At 36.7% G+C, this 24253-nt stretch overlaps 2 protein-coding genes across 4 annotated transcripts in view; one reads left to right on the top strand and one right to left on the bottom strand.

The window, feature by feature from the left end:
• Positions 1–623: 623 nt before the first annotated feature.
• lhfpl3 (LHFPL tetraspan subfamily member 3) overlaps positions 624–24253 on the bottom strand; it is a 30658-nt gene continuing 7028 nt past the window's right edge. Inside the window, exons 2-4 of the mRNA XM_008400349.2 lie at positions 4124–4354; positions 2294–2349; positions 624–1384 (exon numbers count right to left, since the gene is read on the bottom strand). Coding sequence (XP_008398571.1) covers positions 2327–2349; positions 4124–4354 — 254 coding nt within the window. The 3' untranslated portion in view covers positions 624–1384; positions 2294–2326. The remainder of the gene's footprint in view (positions 1385–2293; positions 2350–4123; positions 4355–24253) is intronic.
• Positions 4309–24253, top strand: part of orc5 (origin recognition complex, subunit 5) — a 37734-nt gene continuing 17789 nt past the window's right edge. For 2 of the 3 annotated variants that reach the window (XM_008400351.2, XM_008400350.2), the window contains exon 1: positions 4309–4366. The gene's annotated coding sequence lies outside the window, so the exon portion shown is untranslated. The remainder of the gene's footprint in view (positions 4367–24253) is intronic. The other variant, XM_008400352.2, reaches the window with a different exon arrangement.

Below are 24253 nucleotides of genomic sequence, written 5' to 3'. Positions count from 1 at the left end.
TTTTAAATGTTACAATGTTAATGTAATTAAACGTTCAATTTCTTACGCATTAGTTGTAATTTGGTGTGAAATATGTCAAACAATTAGCAATATTAGCATTTTTACATCCCTCACGCAGCATATTAATACATATTTCTGGGTCAATTTGCAGAAATTTTGAGGGGTAAAACCAACCAGTTAGATAAAATATTTCATTTTGTTAAATTAGCTGCTTTTATTCACAGTAACCGGACAGGAAATGGGCAAAGAGAAGGAGGTAAGTCCCAGATGGGGAGTCGGATTAAAGCTCTTCCTGCCTACATATCAAACCCGAAAACGTGAATTGAACAGACCACTTTTTAAAACAAATTCATGTTCGTTGTAAAGTTTTAAACCAGCTAATTATGTTTCACCTCAGATATTTGTAGTTTTAGTTTTGTTACTCAGGTTAGGTGTTTCTTATAAATCCCGATGCTAACCAAGCTAATAGCGCTACCTGCTTTTTCTAGCTAGCTTAGCCTAGCTAAAACATCTGTTTTCCGACTTCCGGAGACACTTTATTTATCCATCTAAATAAGTTGTAGTGGTTTTAAAGTGTTGAAGTGAAAAAATGTAAGCTTACAAAACAAAACCAGACTCGGTTATTCATATTTTTTCTTTTTCTTTACGATATTGTCAGATAACAAGATACTCAATGGCACACACTAATAATCAACCAGGACATTTCAGAGAATACGTTTCAAAGTCGAGACAAAGGGACATAACCAACATGTATGCTATTCACTAAATACATATAATTTATGTGTTCTCTTGATTGGTGCGCTTTTATTTTATTTGTACTTTTTACACAAGACTTTACCAGCAAAGAAAGCTTTGATATCAACAGTTTCCATTTTATAACATCAAATATTTCATCATAAACAAGACCACACGGTTTTTTTCTGATCGTCCAGCCTCTAGGTTTGCTCAGTTCCCAGGTTTTTGCAGACGGCAGTCGTCTTCAGCAGGTTGAAGTTTGTTGACTTGGGAAGAAACATCAAGGCTGCTGGGGTTTTATTGTGTCCAGCAGAGTCTGTTTGGTTTCAGTGGTTGTTTTGTCTTCTTTTCTGCCCCCAGATAAACCAAAAAGCAACCTTTTTTTTTTCTTTCCATTTGTGGAAAAACGGCTCAGGTAGGATGACAACAAACTCAAATCCTGGAAAAAATGTCAGTTTCAGGTGAGTATAAAAACTATTTTACAGAGAAATGTAAATTGTTGACCCTGGTACTGGGTTGTTTGGCTGCTTTCAGGGCATTTCTTCTTCTTTTGTTGCTTTAATTTGCAGCTTCTCAGCTCTGCATCCAGCCGCTGAGCCAGGAGATTGATGCTGGACGCTGCAGTGATGCCACATCCCAACTGTAAGACCTGCAGACATTAAGAAAAATAACTACAGATATTATCTAAAACAATTCACTTCAGAAGTTTATAACTTTAAGATTTATTTGCTTGTAGTTTATTGACTTATTTCCCTCCAAAGTTTATTATTCTGAAGATGCTAAATAGTCTCAGAAAATAGTTTTTACTTCTAGTAAAGGTTGCATGTAGCGATGCAAATAATGATTATTTTAGTAATTGATTACTTCATTGATAATTTGGATGATTATTTAGTTTGTTGGATTTTTAAAAAAATCCACATTCTGCAGATTTTTCATTTAACTACATTAAAAAAATGCAAGAAAACAATTTAAATCCATTTTAAGTAAAAAAAAACAAAATGTTTTGCTTAAGATGCAATAACATATATTCCTTTAGTAAACATTTAATTATTTTTAGATTAATTGACCAATTTTTGGATGAACTTTTTAATAATTTTATAGCAAATGTGCTCAACAGATGTTTTAAAAATTATTTTAACCAAGTAAAACTAAAATTACTACATGAAGAATATTTCAACTGAATAAATCTTATTTGTTTATTGTTTGAGTAAAACAAGATTTATTATTTTTATATGTATGTGTGTATATATAAATATATATGATGTTATATCTTTATTTTCCAGATATAAATTGAAGGAAAATTTTTTTTATACTTAAATATTCAAACATTTCATCAGAATAGTCTCGTTTATTAATAATTTAATTATCAAAAAATATTTATCCCTATTTTTTAAATGTGAAACCACTTTATTTTCCATAGATAAATTGAATTAAAACAAAGATTAGACTTTGATATTAAACATTTCTTGTTAAAAAATTGGGGTGATTTTTTTATATGGATCTTTTTATGTCAATTTTCTACATATTTCTTATGTTTGCTAACAAGTGGCATACATACCCATGCGTGTAAATTCTTCACCGTTTTCTGGTGTTATATCACATTATTTCCAGTTTCTGTGGAGATAAAAACAATAAAACATTTTTTTAATGAGATGAAAAGTGAGATTGCGTGTGTAACCAGCAGGTGGCAGTGTTGCACCATGTTTCAGCAAACAAATAGCCTGACCGTTTATGTTTCTACACCCACAAAGAAGAAACTACTACCAATTAAATCTTTATTTTATTTCATGAACAACCACCTGTGTCTCCCCGTTTTCTCCCCAATGACTCATTAATTTTCTCATTCAAGTATTTCGGTTTATAATGACTTTTTCTTTCTTCATACAGGCCAGCAGACAACCGCTTGATGGGCTGGCTGCGATTCATTTAGTCTAGCTGTGTAAACATCCATTAGTAATTCATGACTCCGTCCAGCATCCCCGGGCTTCAATTAACCCCTGATGTTTGTGTGTTTTCCGTTTCGGACTCCCATCCGTCTCCCTATCGCTCTTTCTTCCTCCAGATGCTTTTTGTTCACTCGTTCTGCTCTCCATCAATCATCCTCTTTGGCTATTGGAGCGCTTGTCATCTCGTCCAATTAGAAGAAAATACAATTTTCACCGGGAACAGAAGCAAACAAAAGCAGCCGCCCAGGTGGTGTTTACCGATCCGACGTAATGTATGCAAATTAAAAAACTTTCTCACTGAAAGGAGAGGCGTTGTGTTTTAGACCTCAGGTATGACGTAAGGAGCATCATTAACAGTGACGTACGTAAATAAAAACGAAGCCAGTTGAAATTAAAACGTTTCAAAAGTCGATAAATGGTTATGTAGATTAAAATTAGTTCCGATTATTAACTAATACCGTCCGTTGGATCTTCTTTTCGTGCTGTAGTTTGGCCGCCATCCAACAGAGGGCGCCGCTGGTCATTCTGAAGCGGAGCCGTTGATAGAGAAACAAAGATGGCGGCCAGGCCAGAACGTATCAGAGTAGTGGTCAAAGAGTCCGTTAAGAGTCCGTTGTGGGATGGAAAAAGCACTTTACGCGGTTCTATTTTGACAAATAAGCACTCGACAAGCCTTAATACAAAGTACTGATGTGCTCTGAAGGCAAGTATAACACAGAAAAACATATTTTTTCTTATCTTTGATTTTTCTGAGTGTTTAATTTTTCTCTTTGTGTTACGGAAAGACGGTCAGCTCCCTTAATACAAGAGAAAACTTAAGTTTCAAAAAGTGTCCGCTTGTCTATCCGTCGTTAGTCCATCAATAAGATAAAGTTGATTTATTTTTAATAATATTTCAACAGGATCCCGCTTCCGAAAACGATCCCTTGGGGTGCTTTGATGATTTATTCGTTTTAATTTAAGGCACACTCAATGTTAGGTAAGATTTTTACGAAACTAATTGAGTTACTTACTAATTTATATTTTAATTTATTGAAGAATATTATGAGTTTTGCAGGATTGGAAACAGATTTTACTTCCAAATTAAATCTGTGGAACCTAACGATCATTTGACCATTTTGTACAATATGAGAAACACATTAGAAATACATTAGATGTAAATAACCAAATAATTAAAATGTTTTTTTAAAATAAGAAAATATTTTTATTCATGCTTCAGTCAAAAACAGAATTTTACTCCAATTATTTTCCGCAGCCCCCAACATTGATCTGATGTTGACTTGCCTCCTATTTATTATTCAGTTGTTGAACGCAGCTTGTTGATCATTTTTAGGCTCTTAGCTTTCAAAGCTCACTCTTTTACACACCAAAACCTGCGCAGTTATCTCAGATGTTCTAGCATTTCACAAGCGAAATAAGAAAACCTGAGGCGCTCCTCTTACTTTCTCCCAGCAGGTCTTCAGACATCAGATTATCCTGCCGGTTGCCGAGGACGAACGCCAGGAAGGAGAGGATGAGCGCGTCCAAGATGCCCATGATGGCCAGGATGTAGGCCCAGCGCACCGAGCAGGCGCCCAGCGTGTATTTGTCTGTCTGCTCGCCGCACATCCGCTTCACCTCGTCGCTGTCCCAGCCGTCGGGGTAGATCATGCAGCCCAGAACCAGGCTGGTACCTGGAACAGGAGGTGAGACAGATGGGTTGGGGTGCTTAACACGCTACCAGGGGAGGATTCATGTTGCTGAACCTGGAAACATGCTGCGGTTTATTAAAAATGGCTGCACTGCTGCTACAAACACAGATTTATTCATCACACTTCAAAGTCTTCAATTTGCATTCAACACTCCTGAGTTTAAACTTTGCTTTGGCTGGAATTACAGCTTTGCACATCAGAACTGCAACTAACAATTATTTTAGCTATCAATTAATCGGTTATTCTGATGATTAATCTGATTTTAAAAGTTGACACATTCTGACATTTTTCATTTAAGCTTTTTATACATTACTAGAAATACATTAAAAGATCTAAATGAACAAATTAAACCCTTTCTTAAGTAAAAATAAACAATTATTGCCTAAAATGCAACAATACATGATTCAGATTAGTGATCATTATAGCAAAAGATGCATTTAGCTAAAAAAAACCTAACATCAACATGTGCTCAGCTGTTTCTGCTTGACTGAACATCAATACAGTGCTTATAATTTGACTAATCAATTATTAATTTGATAGCAAAATACACTATAAATTTATTTTACAGAATTTGAACCATCTGAAATACAAAATGAAAATATTAGTTCTATTATTGGTCTTGACATGTTGTTCTTTCAGTAAATGGCCGCTTTTTAATGTGTATACTTCAGTTAATGGTTAAGTGATTACTAAATTAGTTGACTATTATTTAAATAATTGATTAATTGCGATTAATCGATTATTGAAATCTTTGCCCATTCCTTTAAATACAAAACTACACCTCAGTATTTAGACTTTTGTTCATAAATGATGATAAACCATGTGGGATTTTGCTTTTATTATGGGCTGCGTTTTGTTGTTACGCCCCAATAAAGCACTTTAAAACCTAAAATGTTTGAATTAGGGATAAAAGATTAACATGGTGCTTTATTTGGAGAGTTTGTGAGTTTATATATAATATTCGCTTTATGGAAATAAACTCTTGGGAAATCAATTTAAATCACTTTTTGCATAAAAATAAGGAAATCAGAAAAGGAGCAGAAATAAATGCAATAGAATAGAAACTCTTTACAGCAGATGCACAAAAAAACTCCCAAAAGTGTAAAAAATATAAATATATATATATATATATATATATATATATATATATATATATATATATATATATATATATATATATATATATATGTAAAAAACACGATTATAACATAAAGGTACTGTGTACTTAATATTATTATTACAACTGAGTCCGATGACTCTTTAAAAATAATCATGTTTATTGAAACAGATGTGCAATCGCAGCATAAATATAATTAAAAATCAGCAGAAAACAGTGCAAATGTACAGCAAAAATGCAATAAGTAAAGAAATAAATTCTGTATTTTAAAGAGTCTGCAGACTGAATCAGGAGGGAATGAGCATCAGAGGAAACGTGACGGTGTTGGCAGCACTTTAGAGTCGGGCCAGAGGCGTTGAAGGAGGCGCAAAAACAGAACCGCATGTTGCAGAACCGTGTGTTGACACGGGCCGTCTTCACACACCGGCTGTCGCCTGGCTGATGATGGGAGACGCCTTGGAAACTGTCATCTGACGACTGTTAGCATGGAGCTAAACGCTTTGTTTGTTTTCAGAAAAACAAGTTGTACTAATGCTTTAAAAAAGGCTAAAATGATGCAATTTAAGAGAATAATTTTTACATTTTAATCAGAATAAATAGCTTTCCTGGGAAATACCTGTGATACTTGAACACTAACTTGAGTTACAAGTGGATTAACTGATAAATTATGCCACCTGCGTCAAACTCAAGGCCCGCGGGCCAAATCCGGCCCGGCAGAAAGTTTTATACGGTCCACAGAGAGACGTAAATAGATTCATTATTATGACTTATAAATAGTTTTATTAATCAAATAGAAGAGAATTAGGATCAGATTTTGTTTCAGAATAGACCAGAATTATTCTCACTCTAATCGTATAAAATCAAAAGTCAGAATTCTGGGGGAAAAGTTAAAATTGTGAGAAAATTCAGAATTGAGGGGAAAAAAATGTTGAGAAAGTTGAAATTCGGAGGGAAAAAAAGTTTAAATTCTGAGAAGAAAGTCAGAATTCTGGGGGAGAAAACCTGAATTCTAAAGAAAAAAGTTAAAATTCTTCTAAACAAAAGTCAGAATTCTAAGGAAAAAATCTGAATTCTCAGAAAAAAGTTAAAAATTTTGGAAAAAACTCAAAAAATTTTTATTTTTTGTCAGAATTCTAAGTTTTGATTTCAGAAGATTAGAGCTAGAATTCTTTTTTTATTTTAGTGGCCATAATCATCTTCCATAGATTTCATACTGCTAAATTACATCGATGGGAAATGTTGTTTCTTTCAGTGAGCTGCGTCTTTTGTCCTAACAATTTGTAATTATCAAAATTAAATATGTGACTCGTATGTAATATAGGCAAAAATGTAAATAAAAACGCTCTTAAAAACACAACAAGGCAGACAGTCGTTGACATAAATTCGCATTCTGCATTTCAAAATTCTTTTTTTTTAGTCTGTTACTCCTTTACGGTTAAAATCAACCGCTGTAATAACACTGTTATGATGTCAGCTAATTACAGATTTTTCTAATGACAGGAGGCACGTTACACAAAGAGTTGAACTTGCGAAGGTTGACATGGGGGGGGACCCAAATAAAAATCTGCTGAGGGCCCCAAAAAGGCTTGTGCCGGCCCTGTCCATGTTAATTCATGCAGTTCAGTAGAATCAGACTTTTTGTCTCCTGTCAGATCCATTTTCTCTGCACACAATCCCGCCATAAATAAAGACATTCATAATGAAACCTTCTCTCTGCTGACTTGTCGGCTCATTTCAGCGCCAACAGGATGTTTTCAGGTCGGACAGCCTGAAGGCAACATTTGTATTGGCAGAGCGATCTGCGTTTGCGACGCCTCGTGATTGAGGTCAACAGGAAAATGGAGGACAGGCTGTTCGAAACGAGCTGCCTGACTCTGAGACTCGTTCTGGCACTCGAACTCTGCAGGAGATTTGTAGTAATGAGCCGATTCTCACGCTGAGACGCTGAGAACCAAACCAAACACGGAGAAACGAGAAGGTCGATTAACTTCCAGGGATGCAGATTCCCTCACATCCTTCTCTGCAAAGGCTGCAGAGGTCAGAGCTTCTCAGGAAAGCAGCGTCTAATTTTTACTACAGAGTGTTATAATAAAAAACATAAAATTACAATAAAGCATTACGAAAATAAACTAGGACAAGAATAAAGTTGAAATAAGATGAGAATAAAGTCATATTTTGAGAATAAAATCTGAATATTTTGAGAAAAAGGTTGAAATGGAATAAAGTCAATATTAAAAATAAAGTCCTAGTATTACAAGATTACTACAACAATGAAGTCGTAGTAATGACTTTACTGTCATATTTTGACTTTATTCTCGTAATTTTCTGACTTTTTTCTCCTAATTTAATTATTATGTTTTTATTTTCTTAATGTGGCCCTAATACTCCGTCGCACTATTCAGATCTTTTCACTCACCCTTCCAAAAAAAACATATATATATATATATATATACGATTTGAGCCGCTTTCATTTCTGGACGTAAATTTTCTACTTTTGAAATTTAGAAATTTCCAACTTTTTTCTAAAAATCTCAAAATTTCTAAGCTGTTTTCTAGCAGATTTTCAATTTCGAACCCTTTTTTTGCCTCCATCTACAACCTCCGTAAAACTGCTTCAGCTCGTCCCATTACGTCTGAGCGCTGATTTCCCATCGATTCCTTGGAAAAAACGATATTTTTGTTGCAGCTCAAACGTTAACGATCATAAACGTCCTCCAATCGGCTCCCACGCCGCGCTCATCCTGCCGGTTTCTGGCCGTGACGGCGACACAATCAGACGTTCGTGTCCCACTTCCTCGTCTCCCGGTCAGCTGCTGCTTTCTGCCGTTTGGGCGTCTGCTTCAAGGTGGAGCATGACAAATGCAATTAATGGGAGTTAATTGGGGCAGAAAGTGGCAGATGCAGGAAGGTATGAGGCTCGTCCTCCCCTCCCTTCGTCTGTGTTTCTCTTCTGGCCGGGAATCAGAGCGCAGATATGAGAGGAAGGGCAGATGGAGCGTAATGTGCAACATGGTTCCTGCAGCACACCGCGAAGTTCATTAAAGCTTCCAGCAGCCGCTCAGCGATTCATGAGGCCAGTCGGTGTTTGGAGCTGAAATTAATGAGCTGATCTGAAGCTGCTGAGTACAGAAGAGGTTTACTGGAAAACTAGAAAAAGACAAATATTATGGGGTTTTTCTCTGAATTTGGACTTCAAATTCTTTAATACTTTAATCTCAGAATTTCAACTGTAATCTCAAAACAGTCTCAAATTTTTGACCTTAAATTTTGACTTTCAATTTTGATTCTACTTTAAACTCAGAAATTCTGACTTTAATCTCAGAATTTTGACTTTAAATCTCAAAATTTTAACTATAATCTAAAAAATGTGACTTAAATTTTGACTTCAAGCTCAGAATTTTGGCTTTAAATTTTGATTTTACTTTAAACTCAGAATTTTGACTTAAATCTCAAACTTGTGACTTTAAATTTTTACTTCAAACCAAGAATTTTGGCTTTAAACTAATAATGTTGATTTAAATATCAGAATTCTCACTTTTTATTCAAAAATGCTACATTTTCCCCCCACAATATTCCAACTTTAAACTCGGAGTTGTTTACGCCTCCAACATGAAACTCATTCAGAGCATCGATTTATCTGAATTCATCCCGACTACATGAGGTTTCTGCTGCTGAAATCTCGATGCTGATGTCTGCTCTGATCTTCGCTACACAATCTCAGCGATTCTTTGTGATTTATATGCTAACAGGGCATCAAACATAAAACATCTGCATCCCTGTTTTCTCCTCTTCTAACTCCTGCAGTAACTATCGCTGTGCAGCTGCTGTTGCTGCGAGATTAAACGAAGGGAGGAGGAATGTGCTGGTGTTTTCACCGAACCAAAGATCATCTAGATAATAAAATATCTGGACACGATAAAAGCCACATATTGATGAGTGCTGATGTCCTTTTTAGGAAGATGAGAATACGACTTGAATCCCAACGCGCTTCGTTTGAGACGCGAAGGGAAAGAGAGGAGCTGTTTAAAAATGCAGCGGCTGCAAAGCATCAGAGAAACAAACAGAGAAACCGCACTTCAAAGTCAGGCCTAAATGAACAGTTCAACCGTTACAGGATGAACTCCAGACTCCCCTCTGAATTTATTCAATTTGAAAACTTCCTTCATGTCACAGAAAATAGTTGGAAGAGTAAAATGAACTATTTGATTTAGAATCGAATTATCTACAGGCTGATAGAAGCACAAGCAGCTTTTTACAACTTGGTCTTGGTTTGCATTTAAACTCCTTCAGTTGTAAATTTTCTTTTAATATTGCATTTTGCTCATGTCAAATGTTTTTATTTGGTAGCTTTTATAAACAGGGTTTATACCAGAATGAAGAAGTACAGAAACAGAACACCAGAATATTGATAAATATTTAAATTAGCTACTAGTTTATTCCTAATTCTACTGTCTAAAAATGGTATGTTAGTTGATAGCATTGGAGTTCAATAGCTAGCATCTGTTAGCATAAAAACTAATGTCAAAAACGTAAAGACATAAGCAAGCCTTATAATTCAAGGAAACATGAATGTATCTGGATTCAGACTCAGATATTTAATGGAAAATGTTCTAACTTAGTGTAGCATTTTGCTAACGCTACATGTTTTATTTAGGAGTGGCTAGCTGACAGAAGCAGGTTTCACACACAGTCTGAAAAAGGACAGAAATAAAAACACAGAATATGAAAAAGTATTTATGTAGCTACTGGTTTATTTCTAGTCCTATTGCATCATTTAGTTTTGATAATAGCTGCTAGCATAGCAGCAAACATCAGAAGCTAGCATCTGCTAACTTAGCAGCTAACATTGATAATTATAAACATAAAGAAGCCTGACAATCCAAAGAAAAATAGGTGACGTTGGTTAAAACATAAATATATTTGGATTTAAACTTTTTCAGAAATCAATGTTATGATGAAAGGAATATTTACTGGGACATTTTAACTTACATTTTGCTAATGTTAAATGTTTTGTTTGGGAAGTGCTAGCTGACCGAAACACGGTTCACATATTGTTACTTCAGCAGATGCTATAGTATTTTATTATTCAGTTTGAACATTAGCTTCAACTGTCAGCCCTGGATTAACACAATGTTGTTTCCATCTGTGTAAATGTTATGAATGAAATATCAAAAGAAAAAAGTGGAAAATGAAGTTTGGCTGGGCCTGCACAGTGGCGCTGTTGGTAGAGCTGTTGGCTTGCAGCAAGAAGGTTCTGGGTTCGATTCCCGGTCTTTCTGCATGTGCATGTGTGGGTTTTCTCCGGGTACTCCGGTTTCCTCCCACAGTCCAAAAACATGACTGTCAGGTTAATTGGCCTCTCCAAATTGCCCCTAGGTGTGAGTGTGTGTGTGCATGGTTGTGTTTCCTGTGTGTCTCTGTGTTGCCCTGCGACAGACTGGCGACCTGTCCAGGGTGACCCCGCCTCTCGCCCGGACGTTAGCTGGAGAGACAGCAGCACCTCCTGACCCCACTAAGGGACAAGGGTGCAAAAAAATGGATGGATGGATGGAAGTTTGGCTGAATGAAGGGTCACAATTTGACATGCGAATCTTTTCTCTTGGTCTCTCGTCAGACGGTTAGAGCTGCGCCACATGTGCTGGTGCTCTGGTGTGAGGATGAGATGCTAGTAGCGTTGAAATGAGGAGGAAACAAACATCTGCTGAGCCTAAACGAATCGTACAGCATCTTATTCTCTTATCAAACAGCGACGGTCGCATTTTTAATCTAAAAACAAGAAGTCCTGCTTCAGGTCTGCCTGCTTTGCTCGCTCAGATGTGGTGACATTGCTCTCGGAGCGACAGACAACTTCAGCAGTCCTGAATCTTTTAACGGTTGCCCTTATTTTCTTTCCGAAACTGTGCTGCTTTGAAGTCAGACCGAAGGGATTGCTCCACTCCATTTCTGTATCATCTAATATGTCTCTGATCTGAGCTGATGGCCCAGAGTACATACTCTCCTTCTTTTTCTAGCTTTCTTTCCTCTCCCCCTCCTCACTCACTCTGAGCTTCTCCTCCTCCACTGCTGGGCTATAATTACAGATGATGTAAAGGGATGAAAAACAACCAGAAACCAGCCTGGATGAGAAAAATGACACATGTGGAGCTGCAGAAGCAGTTCAACCCCAGAACAAAAGCTTAAGATCTGGTGAAAATGATAAATCTGGTAATAAAAAAAGGATTCAGACTTTTTAGACTCAGAATTCTGAGTAACTGATTGGATTGCTCTTTGCCAGCTTCCTGACGTTAAACGTTAATGACACGAATTCTGTGACAAAAGTCAGAATTTTGAGATTAAAATCTAAATTCTGATCCAATTCAGACTGACTTTTGTCCTCAGCATTTTGAATTTTAATTCTGAATACTAATTCTGTGTCAATCTGTCAAATAGGTGTCAATTATGTTGTTAGTATATGAAAATAATCACATAAACGTTTCTTCGTTGTCATAAGAAGTAACTTTGGTTTAGTTTTCAGTGCAAATATCTTAATACACTTGAAATAAGACTTAAATGTAACTTTTTTAGCAAGATATAGAGGCTTGTTTAGTAAATAATTGCTAATTATTTATGATGGTAAATTAAATTATAACAAGTGAAAAATGTGTTATAAGTTAAATAATCTGCCAGTGGAACTGGAACTGGGTTGCTAGGTGACGGCTGGGCTTGGGTGGGGTTGCTAGGTAACGGCTCCAGTGGAACTAGAACATTTTCACCAATATTGAGGAATTGTTTACTTAAAATTATTCTCTGTCTTGCTAAAAAGTAATTTTTTAAGACAGTTTTTATCTCAAGTGTTTTAAGATATCCATCCATCCATCCATCCATCCATCCATCCATCCATCCATCCATCCATCCATTTTCTTCCACCCTTCTCCCTGTCGGGGTCGGGAGATGTTGGTGCCTATCAGCGGTCAAGGAGCGAGAGGCGGGGTCACCCTGGACAGGTCGCCAGTCCACCATAGGGCAGTATTAATATCTGTAGTACTGAAAACTAGACCAAAATTACTTGGTAAGATTTGGTGTTTTTTCAGGGTGCGGCAGCGGTAATGGACGCCGCTGCTTTCAAATCGATGTTTATTCAGCAAAGGGAGCCTACAAGGACCATAAGACAGACAAAGCTAATTATAACAAGCACAACTTGCTTGGAGCATTGACTGCAACTTCTGCAGTTGGGTCTGTTTGGATGCAGTCGGAGCCGAGTCGGAACCGACACTTGGGTTTTGCGATGGACCAAAGTGTTGCTTCAACGTTTACATGTTTTCTGTAGCAACTCACGGAGTCTCCAGCGGCTTTCCACCGAATCTCGGATTGTATTCCCCGTCGACTGCTCACAGAGGACCGCGCCAGTGATACGACTCCGATAGCAGCAGAAGCGGCTCAAAGCGCGGTCTCCATGGCAACCGGAAAGCTCGAAAAAGAAAGCGAGCGAGAGCATTAATGGGCGGCCGAGGTGACTCCGAACGTCCCCCAAACGACTCACGTTCCCTCTCTTCTCTGATCTGCGGCCTTTTTCTGGAGGGGGATGGAGACGTTTGACTGTAAACGGCATAAAAACACAAAAACTTAACTCTGCCGCTTCTCCCCCGGCGGAATTATAAGCGTGTCCGGTGGGACTCAAACACGGCCACCGCTCACACTTCCTAACTCCCCCCCTGCTAAGTTTATGAAATAACAAGCCTCTCCGCGCTGCCACACAGGCGCCGGAGCCTTTTGATGTTCTCTCCAGCTCAGAACTCATTTGTATTCAGCGAATACCCCCGGCGTTCACGTCGAGTCCTCCCCACCAACACGGCTCCAAGTGTTAACATTGTTAGTCATGTTTTCCACACAGCGAGGCGCACCTTCTCATTTGCAGCTCAATACAGCATGTTATAATTATAGATGGATGATATGTGCAATTAGGAGGGAACCTGTGGAAGTAGACGTCTTGTGGCTCTGCTGGCAGATTTTCAGGTTTCAGGATGGTTTAGAGCCCCCTTCACTCTGGTATCCATAAATAAAATCCAGTGAAACCATTTGCCTTCAGAAGGGTTTGTCTATGTTTTTGCTACAGTTTTTTCTGGTCAAAAACAGTGGCGACCCAAAGGGGGAACCGAGGGGGACATGGCCCCCTCGTTAAAGTGCTTGTGTGAAGCAGTAAATGTAAAACCCAACAAAAACATAAATACTGAATAAATTAAATTTAAACATTTAAAATTTTTATTTCCTCTAATATTGTAAAAAATAAATTCTGCGGTTGCTAACAGCGATAAACGACATCAAAAAAAATTTATTTTCCTTCTGTGGTAGAAATAGATTAACATAACTTTAAATTTGTTTCAGTTTTTTGCTTATTTTGAACCCTCCACCAAAAAACTAGATTTTTAGATTAATCTCAGAAAGTTTTGAGAAAAACATTTGTAAATTTCTGAGTTTCAAAGGTAAATTTTTGACTTTTGGAGTTTATTCTTGAAAATTTCCGAGATTAAAAGTCAAAATAATTAGTTTTTTTCTAGCAAATGTTTGACTTTTCAAACTCATATATTTCCTTGTTTTTACTAGAACATTTTTAAGGTTAATCTCAAACGTTTTGAGGTTTTTTTTTGGCAGAAATTTATCCAACTTTTCTTTCTAGCAATAATACTCCTAATATGCTGTCGTACAACTTCTTAAAACAGCCCAAGCGATTAAAAAAACAACCCAGACGTTTATTTAGCAATAAGTTAAGTTAATGTTTGTCGGTGCGTCAAAAATGAGCTGTTTCAGAATGTTAAGTCAAATTCAAGATTAATTTTAGACATTTTTGATAAAATAAGTTTCAAAGGTCTATGTTTGACTTTTGGAAGTTTTTCTTTTAAACTCAGAAATATCCAAGTTTGTTCTAGAGAATTAATTTCCTCATTCTTTTTTCTTCTGTCTTCAACGGCCCTGATTTGCCATCGCCAGACATCCGATGAGGCTCAAACACCAAAACAGGCAAAAAGTAAATTTCGAGGTGTTAGCGCTTCATCAACGCAGCGTATAAAGCAGCAAACATCCGAGAGTCACTCAATCAACGGCATCATAACCAGCCTCGGCGACGGTGAGGGATAAAAACGGCCGGAGCCCAGACATCCGTCTCCTGGACACCAGCATCACTCAAACATGGCTTCGACCCAGACGGGTCGCCGTGTCCTTGTCCTGCCGCCTCCCGCAGGAGGAGGAGGAATAATAAGCGGCTGTCGCCTCCATCCCGACCCAACGATCAGGAAGATAAACCCAGGATGGGAAATCTATAAACATCACTGGACGTATGAAAACAAGCTAAAGTGACACTAAAACGGTGCAAACTCTGCAAAAACAGGAAATCTTACCAAGTATTTTTGTCTCGTTTCTTGTGCAAATATCACATTTGAAATAAGACACAAGTAACGTACAAGTAACTTTTCAGTGAGATATAGTTTGTTTTAAGTCAAATCAATAACTTATTTACATTTAGGAAACAGTACTAGTTCAACCTGCGTATTATTTCACTTCTAGCATGGGAAAATGTTTTTGTATAAATGAAATAATATGCAGTAGAACTACTACTTTTTATCTATATTAAGGAATTATTTAGTTAATAAGCTCCTATATCTTACTGAATTGTTACTTCTAAGTTATTTTTGTCTCATTTCAAGTGTTCAAATTACTTGTGTGTGTATTTATAAAATAAAAGTGGTAGGACTCGATTGAAACGTTTAATGTAGTTAATTGTAGCGTCTGTGATTTGATTGCATTTTAATTGAAAGCCATATATCAAAACAATTTGCAATATTTTAATTCAAAAAACATTTTCATGGGTAAATTATTGAGTAGACTTTTAAGCTAAACAAAAAAATTATTTATTATTTTTAATTTTCTTTTTAGATTATTGAATCATCAAATTTATGCAAAGTGTTTCAGGAACCCTGATTATTCATGAAACTTCTTTGAAAAAAATCCTTTAAAAATATGGACTGTTGATGCTAACATTAGCATTTTGCATTTGCTAATAAGTTAGCATTGAGATGCTATACAGGCTTGAATAGCTTCACTGATTGGCTAACTCCTTTTAGCACAACCTGAATCTTTTCCAGATTCTAATCAAAAACAAAAATCAACCAACCCTCAGAGTGTAATATTTTACATTACTATATATTTGATGGCTGTTTTAAAAACGGTTACTTTTCTAACCTCTTGTGGCAGGTAGCTGTACTGCAATTCATAAAATGGAAGACAAGATTAACAGATTTTAGGTTATTTGAATTAATGTTTTCTCTTAAAACAACACAGCAGCTAATATCTTTGCATTCCTATTTGTGCCTTTGTGTTATTTATTAGAATAAGGACTTTGTGAAGTTAAGTTGCTCTTTCCCGCTGCGCTCCCAGTTTCGGCACTAATTGGTCTAACCTTGCTTTAGGAAGGCCCATTAATCAGTGGCTTGTTTTGGAGACTCATACTCAACACAAACCTCCCGTTCCTCGTCCGGCCCACGCAGTTCTAACATTTCTGTCTTTCTTTGTGTTCCTCCACCTCGGCTACGTTATATATTAAGTACTTTATCCTGAAATAACCTCCTTTCTACACAGCTTCATAATTACAACATCAAGCAAGTTGAGTTTTTGTTAATTAGGACCTGAGGGCAAAAGGAGAGAATATACCTCAAATAATTAATCTGAGCTCATGGATTCCGTGAGAGGGAGATGTGTTGAATGAAAGACAGATTTACAACGAGTTCATCAGATCTGGCTGGAAAAAACGTAACACTAGCAGTATATCCAAACATTTCTCCTCAAAACATAAAACGAGACAAGAATCAAGTTATTACTAAAGATTATATCATAGGAACAACATAACTAATCTTTAAAGCTGCTAAAGCTCATTAGCTAGCTTGTAACTGTACAAAAGCTCATACTGAAATTATGAAAGTAGGGCAAAAATCAGTCAATATTGATAATTATTAGTTTTTTAAACTAAACTAGTGGTATTATCTTAACTGTTTTATGCCTTTGTTTTCTTATTTTTAAGCAGTTATGAGGCTTAACGGTCAAACCTGAAACTGCTGCTGTACAAGTTACTCAAGTTGTTGCTAGGTAACAAAAAATGAGTGAGTTGCTAGGCAACCAGAGAGAGAGAGTGAGTGAGCTCAAAATGAAATTCAAATTTAAAAATACTTTGTTGATCCCAAAGGGAAATTCAATGTTGTTGTAACTCATATTAGTTCAAATTTGTCAAAATGTATGCCATTAGAATTTGAGTGGCCAGAGGAATTGAATTACTATTATTTTTATTTTAATATTTTATTGTACTTCTGATACTGTATTGAAAAGGCTGAAGTAGTTTAATGAAAAAGAATGTGGCAATATTTTTATCTGATTAATCTTCAGAATAATTGCTATATTGATCAATTACTAAAATAGTTAATTCTATTCCTTACTTGTATTATTATGCCATTATCGTTAAATTAGTTGAAAATGGCTTCAAAACAACAATATTGTTTGTTTTTCAGTTTATAACAAATATAAACTGAAACAGTTTATATTTGTTATCGTGACAAACCTACTGAAATATTTGAAAGAAACTGAAAAACTGAGGTGCAACTCTACTCCACATGCTAATGGCACAGCAGCCAATCCAGGAGCACCATTCATTTTCCTGAACTCTGATTGGCTGAACCCCAAAGACCAGAGATAAGAGCATGGATGTCAGTTTCTACTTTAACATTAATGTGTATTAAAGGATATTTGGTGTTTTAACTAAATAAGCAGTTATAGGTGATTTTAGAGGGGATGTCAAGTATTTCCACATTTCGGTTGTGGTGCCTAACTGTTGCAAATACCTGGTTTCACTGTATACACTCGATAACATCAGGTTCCAGCAACATATGACAGAACCTACTTCATTTAAATTTGTTCTATTTTTAACACAAGCCTGAAAAGTTGTGCTTTCCTGAAAGCAAATCTTTGCCAAGTTGCATAAAAGCTGATTTGTCTGTCCATCGTCTCATCTGGTAATCCAGTTAATCCATCAGACAAGATTGTTTTGCATCCACAAACCCTGCAGATAGACATCTATTTAAAAAATGCTGCATCTGAATTCAACAGCATGTCTGTGGGCTGCTCTTGGCTACTTCTATATTGGCTGCAAACACAGTTTCCAAAACTCTGCTTTCAAATGTGAGCGCTGAACAAGCATCTCTACGATGGGTGCTTTTAGTGTATTATCATCAAACAGACAGGGGGGAAACGGGGAAAAGACAAGTCTGGGAAAACAGAGAGCAAATCAAATATGGACGCTAATGGCTGTGGACTCTAAGGGTTGTCTTTATACATCTGTCAAGTTTCTGAGAGAAAAACAACTTTAAAAAGTTCAGCCGGTGTCGCCTGGAATTTCTTTATTCTATATTAATGTCTTGAATAGCATCATTTTTAGAGCTAGAACTTTAATACATTAATGTTTGATTAATTAATTATATAGATTTTAATGCGTAAAAGCCCACATTCATGAGAATAAGTACAAATAATTTAACTGAAAATTTGGGTATTAAATGTCATAGGTTTCTACAGCTTTTAAAAACGGCTCAGCACTAAAAAAACAAAAATTAAAAAAACACCCAGCTGTTTTGTTTATTTTTTTGTGTCTAGAGAACAATCTGTTTGAAAAACCTCTACAATATAAAGTCACAAATCTGCAGTCACTGCCCGTCACCTAGTAACCCCAGCAGAATTCCACTCGTTACCTAGCAACCCCAGCAGAATTCCACTCGTTACCTAGCAACCCCAGCAGAATTCYACYCGTTACCTAGCAACCCCAGCAGAATTCYACCCRTTACCTAGYAACCCCAGCAGAATTCCACCCRTTACCTAGYAACCCCAGCAGAATTCCACCCGTTACCTAGCAACCTAAGCTGAGCTCTGGCACATTTGTTTAGCTGGTTTAATTGCTGTACGCTCTTAACGACATCAACAACAAATTGTTGTGTTCCCAACTTACCATCCAAAGATCACTTCCTGCATTCTTGTTGTTGTACAGGAGGCTCCAATTCTGCTTTTCAAAGATGTATGGTTGTATAATTGCGCATCTGTTAGCAGCTATTTTAACATGCGAGTGTAAACATTGAGTTGGGGGGGTCGTGGCCAGCAGCAGCTTATTTTGGATTGTTGGAAGGAGCTCAAAATAGGCAGAACTAACCAGCCTAAAATCTCAATATTTAAGGATAATTTTGTGCAACAAATGTTTTGACATGCTTTGTATAACCAACAGACGTATCCTAACATGTTCACGGAAGCATAATACGTCCACTTTAATGCACTCCAGGGTTCTCAGATTGATTCTCGAGAGTCGATATGTTCTGATAAATAATTCATGGTGAAACTACTCAAACTGGCCATTGAAAAGGAGAAGCGACAACAGCAGCAGCAATGATGTTTAATTTGAAACATCATTCAAATTGGCTGCGAGGACGAGAAAAGGCCCTATGGATCCAGAAGCAATCCAGTCATGTGACGCTGTTTATCCCGGGTGTCGTTCCTCAACATTCAGCCTGTCACGTCTCATAAAAGCAAAGCGAGCCTCAAAGCTCAGCCTCATTCGGACCTAGAAAGAAAGTTTTGCTGGAAGTTTCCGACCATCTGAGGTCACAGGAAGGTAAAAAGGTGGCGATGGGCTGAGGATTAAGTAATGTAGGTCTCTAAGCTTGCAGCGGTCGATGCCGGCCTGCAATCAGCCGCTCTGCTCCACCCCTCTGCCTTCATCCCCGTTACACTAATTACATTACTCCTGGGGAGGCGGATAATCATATCTTAATGAGGCATGGAAGATTTCAGTCCTCTCAGCGACTTGAACCTTTGTGAAATCTCTTGGATTTGCTTTTCAGCTCGAAAAGCCGGTTTCCAACCAGATTGTCAGAAAACATTTCTAAGCTTTTGATATTTTCCCTTTCAACGCTGTCTAGGATTTACCGGAAGAAGACAAGCACAACGATTGTAATTTAGCATCAGGATTTATGGAGCAATATCCATGTCGATATAAAACTTTGGCAGCTCCTATTGAAACCTTTTACCGTATTCATTTTTCAGACTGGTCTGACTGGAAAGGTTATTCAATTACTTAGAAGAATCAAGCTTCATCACTGATTGGTCATAAAACACAAAACACACAAAGCACTTCGTATGTGATCTAAAACTACAGCTGAACAATATTGACTTAAATATACAATCGCCAAACTTTTCATACCAGATCTGATTGTCTTTCTTGCTTTCTTTTCTGAAAATGAAATTACAAATGACAGAAAATTATTTTTATTTCAATCATCCTCTCTGTGAGTTGGATGACAGAGTATTAGTATTAGTGTCAGGTTACAAAACTTCATTTCAATGAGAAAAAAGCTCCTTACCTTCAGAGACACCTAAAACAATTACAAAATCAGTCTTCTATGTCTTCTATCATCTGAAGAACATTTCCAGGATTAAAGTTTTAATATAGCAGTAAAATGTGGGATATTAGTCTATTAATGATCTCAAGATCTGATGTGACCAGATCAGTTTGTTTGGTTCTTTCTTTGATTTTGACTCAGTCGCTTGCACAATCATTTTGATGTTCCTGCATCATTTCCTGCTGCTGATAATAATTTGATGCTGATGTGTTAAAAAATAAAGTATTTCATTGTGTAAAACCAATCCCAAAATAAAACTTCATAAGATGCCCAATATTCATCATTTGAATGTTTAGTTATTTTTAAAATTGTTACTTCATTCTCCTATGTTTATGACTTTATTCTGGTAATATTAACACTTTATTCTCTCATTATTTTGACTTTATTGTTATTTCTGTATTACTACAACTTTATTATTGTAATATTACGACTTTCTCATAATTAAGAAGAAAAATCATTGCCTGAATCTTTTGTTGTAGAGTTGACCTGAATTCAAAGTCCAAATAATAATAAGTTGTACGCCATGATTGTCAATCAAGATGGCCGCCCTGGGAGTGGTGACATCACTGTGAACTATGGAAACCCAAGCAAAGCATTGGTGGGGAAAAAATCTAAATTTAAAAAAAAAATTTCATCTTCAGAAACTATGAATTGATTCATCGCCCAGCTCTTTTTTTAACACGTACAAGACCTACTGAGAAATAAATCCATTTATTAGGCTTCAATCTAAAACGTGTGTATGGAATGAAAAAGTTATTATTCAGTGTTTTAAAGAACATTTATCCTCTTTAATCTGTTTAGTGTAAGATCATAAAACATTCCCAGCCATCCTAGCAGGTTTACTCTAAAAGCAGGCGGCAAGACGCTGAAAGAAGTTTAGAAAAAACCCAAAATGTCTTTTTTTTGGGTCCATTTTTCAAAAACTGCATCTTAAATTCATCTAGTTATCAGTAATCTGTTTTATCTGGAACATTTAAGTGTTCAAACAAGCAAAATACTTGGTCAGCACTGTGCATTGTTGACTTATCTGCTTTCTTTTCACATGACGAGAGTAAATCTTTTGGGACAGTTTCGTTTTCATCCTTTTCCTCCTTCTGGGAGATTCGTCACTTATCCTGATGCAGCAGGCGAACTATCTATAGTCACTCCCTCAGGGATGCGTCACAATGCGACTGCAAACTGAGACCATTTGCTTAAGCAGCTCTGATGCCTTCTACTTCCACTTGGACGGTCAAAAGCACATCTGTGTGCTTTTCCAAACACACACACACACACACACACACACACACATCAGGATGTCACTACTGCTCTTCCGATCCTTATTCCCCTCTGAATCCCTCTTTTAGCTCTCCTGCTGCTCCATAACAAGGATCTGATTAGAAGTTTTATAACTTCAACACATCCTGCAGAGAGTCCTGGAAATCCCTTGTTATTGGCCCATCAGCCGGCTTCACCTGTCCGCCGATTGGTCACCGCACCATCATCATCCCACACTTTTAAAAAGGGCAAAGCGGCTTTTTGGAAAATGCCAACATGCCTCTAAAACGTCACAGCCTCTCTGTCCGACGCAGAAACCTCTAGGAAAATATCTGCTAACTCTCATTAAAAACCATCTTTTCTTTACATGACAAAAGGAGAAAAAACGATGCAAAAATAACTATTTGTGGGCACGTTATGATTTAATCAAGTCAAGTTTGTTTGATTAACATATTTATTAACATATTTTAGGGTGTTCAAAGAGCTTTAGACCATAAAACATAACACAGCAACCAATTATGAAACCAGAAATAAACATTACATCTGCTCAAAAACCAACACCAAGCAAATAAACATCAAATATATTGATGAATTTTCCAGTTATCAATCAAAGACAACTCTAAACAGCCTTGATTTAATAGAAATCAGCGTTTCAGCAGTTTTACAGTTTTCTGGAAGCCAATCAGTCTCATTGACTTTTTTAGGCAGACCTGTGAAAATAAAGATAAATGTATGAATGAGTTTCTCTACAACTTGCTGGGAAATTTGTCTTTTGATTCTGAAAAGGCCCTTCAGGTGATGGAAGACTGACTTTGGTTTTGTCTTCATGCGTCTCTGAAGGTCCAGACACAGATTCTGGTCGTTTCCAGCTGTAACTGAGTCTGTACGCTGACTCTTGATCGTTCCTCTGAAGCTCCAACTCCAGTTTTGTTTCTGTTCAGCTGGAGAAAGTAGTGGCTCCTGCTAAGCGTGTGTTCAGTGGGTTTGGACTGAGTCACCTGGTGGTTTTAGAGCATCTGCATGCATGTGGTAATCTAGCAGGAGCATGTAGATGTTAAACAGAAGGAGTCCCAGGTTGGAGCCTTGTGGTACCCCACATTTGATTTCTTACCATGAAAAGTGGTAAGAAAGGGTTTTATTACCACCTATTACCAAACGCCACCAATTTGTAAAAAAGAACCTCAACATATAAGAAATATGCCAGTATTTGTTGGAAAATACTCAAAATAATCCAGGTTACAACAATTTATTTGAAAAGAATCAAAAGCTGCTTGGGGATTCTAAGAGTTTTAGTAGTAATATGATTTCTGGAAACAGTGTTGACCATTTCAATTCATTACCAAGTCTGGAGCAGCAAGGCAATTTCCACAATTCATTACTTTAGTGTCAGTTTATGTCAGAGATGTCCCTGACATTTTGAGAGCCAATTATTGGGGGAAGTTATGTCAACTCTGCTTCCTGTTAAACAGAAAGAATCTCAGATTTTTAGCCGTTTGTGTAATGAAATGTGACAAATGTTTGGAAACTGAAACGTGTGAGCGTAATCATCAGGGAACATGGAATATTTCAAACAGTCAGAGTTTTTTACTTGTTAGATTTTGCTTAGTAAAAAGTTTTAATATGATGACGACATTTTCCGGACAATGTTGCCCAATTAAATGCCAAGTTTGGTGTCTTAAAAACACACAAAGTATTGATTTAGGGAAATTTAGGTGAGTGTGTAGTTATTAGCATGTCAGAAATCTCGATTATTATAAAGAAAATTACAAATTACTTCATTTGTGTACCTTTGATACACAAAAATACCATTAAAAAAAAATTTTTAGGTATCCCATTAATAACCATTGATCAGGGAATATAATTAAAGAAAAACAGAAATCAAATTGTGTTAGTAATGTATTCAGTTTGAAAGTGGATTAATGAGGCATGGAGGGACATAAGAAAAGGAAAATCCCTTTTCCGTCAATAGTTACTGTAATTTAATGTAAAAATACAACCTAAATGCTGCTTTAATGTGCAGGAACCCCAGGGACTCAAATCAATTCACAGTATAAATATTTGCCCAGTTAAAGAAACGCCGTGTTTGCCTGCTTTATCAGTGGCCTCAAGCTATTTCACTGTTTTTCACCAAGGAACTAATCAGCCACATTCCTGTACTTCATTTCTTTGCAGTTCAGCCTGAACACAGAAGGATCCGTTCTAATAATCTCTGCCGTTTGGAGAGAAAAGGTCTTTAGGAGTCATTTTCCTGTGGTTGGCAGCCATGACAGCCTCTTGTATTACTCTCCGTCTCACATAATCTCCATCTTTCTGTTCGTTCCACATCATGACTGCTCTGCAATCAAAGCTGTCAGTCACAGTTAAAGCTTTAAATACCTGACGGTTCTGCAGTCAGACACAGCGCTCTGACTTCACCTCCGTCACTCCGCTCATTTCTAAGGACAAACTCATCGTAGTTTCATTTTGTGAGGGGCTGACTCAGAAAAGTAGATTATGATTACAATTATCTGTTTACATCTTCCATTTAAAAATAATAAAGTAATCTTTTCCAGACTGCTGGATTCATCTCTGATGTGTTTTGTTTTTAGCCTACTTCGTGTACTAGCTTAGGTTACTTTTTAAAATTAGCTTAAGGTATCTTTGTTTTGAGTTTAAAGTAGTTTGACAATCTGGAGTGGCGAGCTAACACCGCTAACATTTTTTTTTTTTTTGTTGCACAGTAGTTGTAAACATTAATTTATGTGCTTCACCGACATTGTATTTAGTGGAAGGTAATGCTAAAGCGCTAACTTCAGCCATGTTTAATTGACTCAAGGTATGTTAATAATAATGTAAAAAATTATTTTATGATCTGAAGCGGTGAGCTAATACCGAAAAAAAAGTTTGTTTGCTAACCCTAAAGTGGTAATCATAAAAATGAATTCCGCTAACGCTAAAGTGCTACCCCAACATGGTGTTTATAGGAAGCTATTGCTAAAGCGCTACACTAATATTGCATTTATAGGAAGGTATTGCTAAAGCGCTACACTAACATTGTATAGGAAGCTATTGCTA

Source organism: Poecilia reticulata, linkage group LG23 (assembly GCF_000633615.1).
Source record: "Poecilia reticulata strain Guanapo linkage group LG23, Guppy_female_1.0+MT, whole genome shotgun sequence".
Classification (NCBI taxonomy): Eukaryota; Metazoa; Chordata; class Actinopteri; order Cyprinodontiformes; family Poeciliidae; genus Poecilia; species Poecilia reticulata.
The sequence above is the reverse complement of the archived record's forward strand: the minus strand, read 5'-3'. Positions and strand labels throughout refer to the sequence as shown.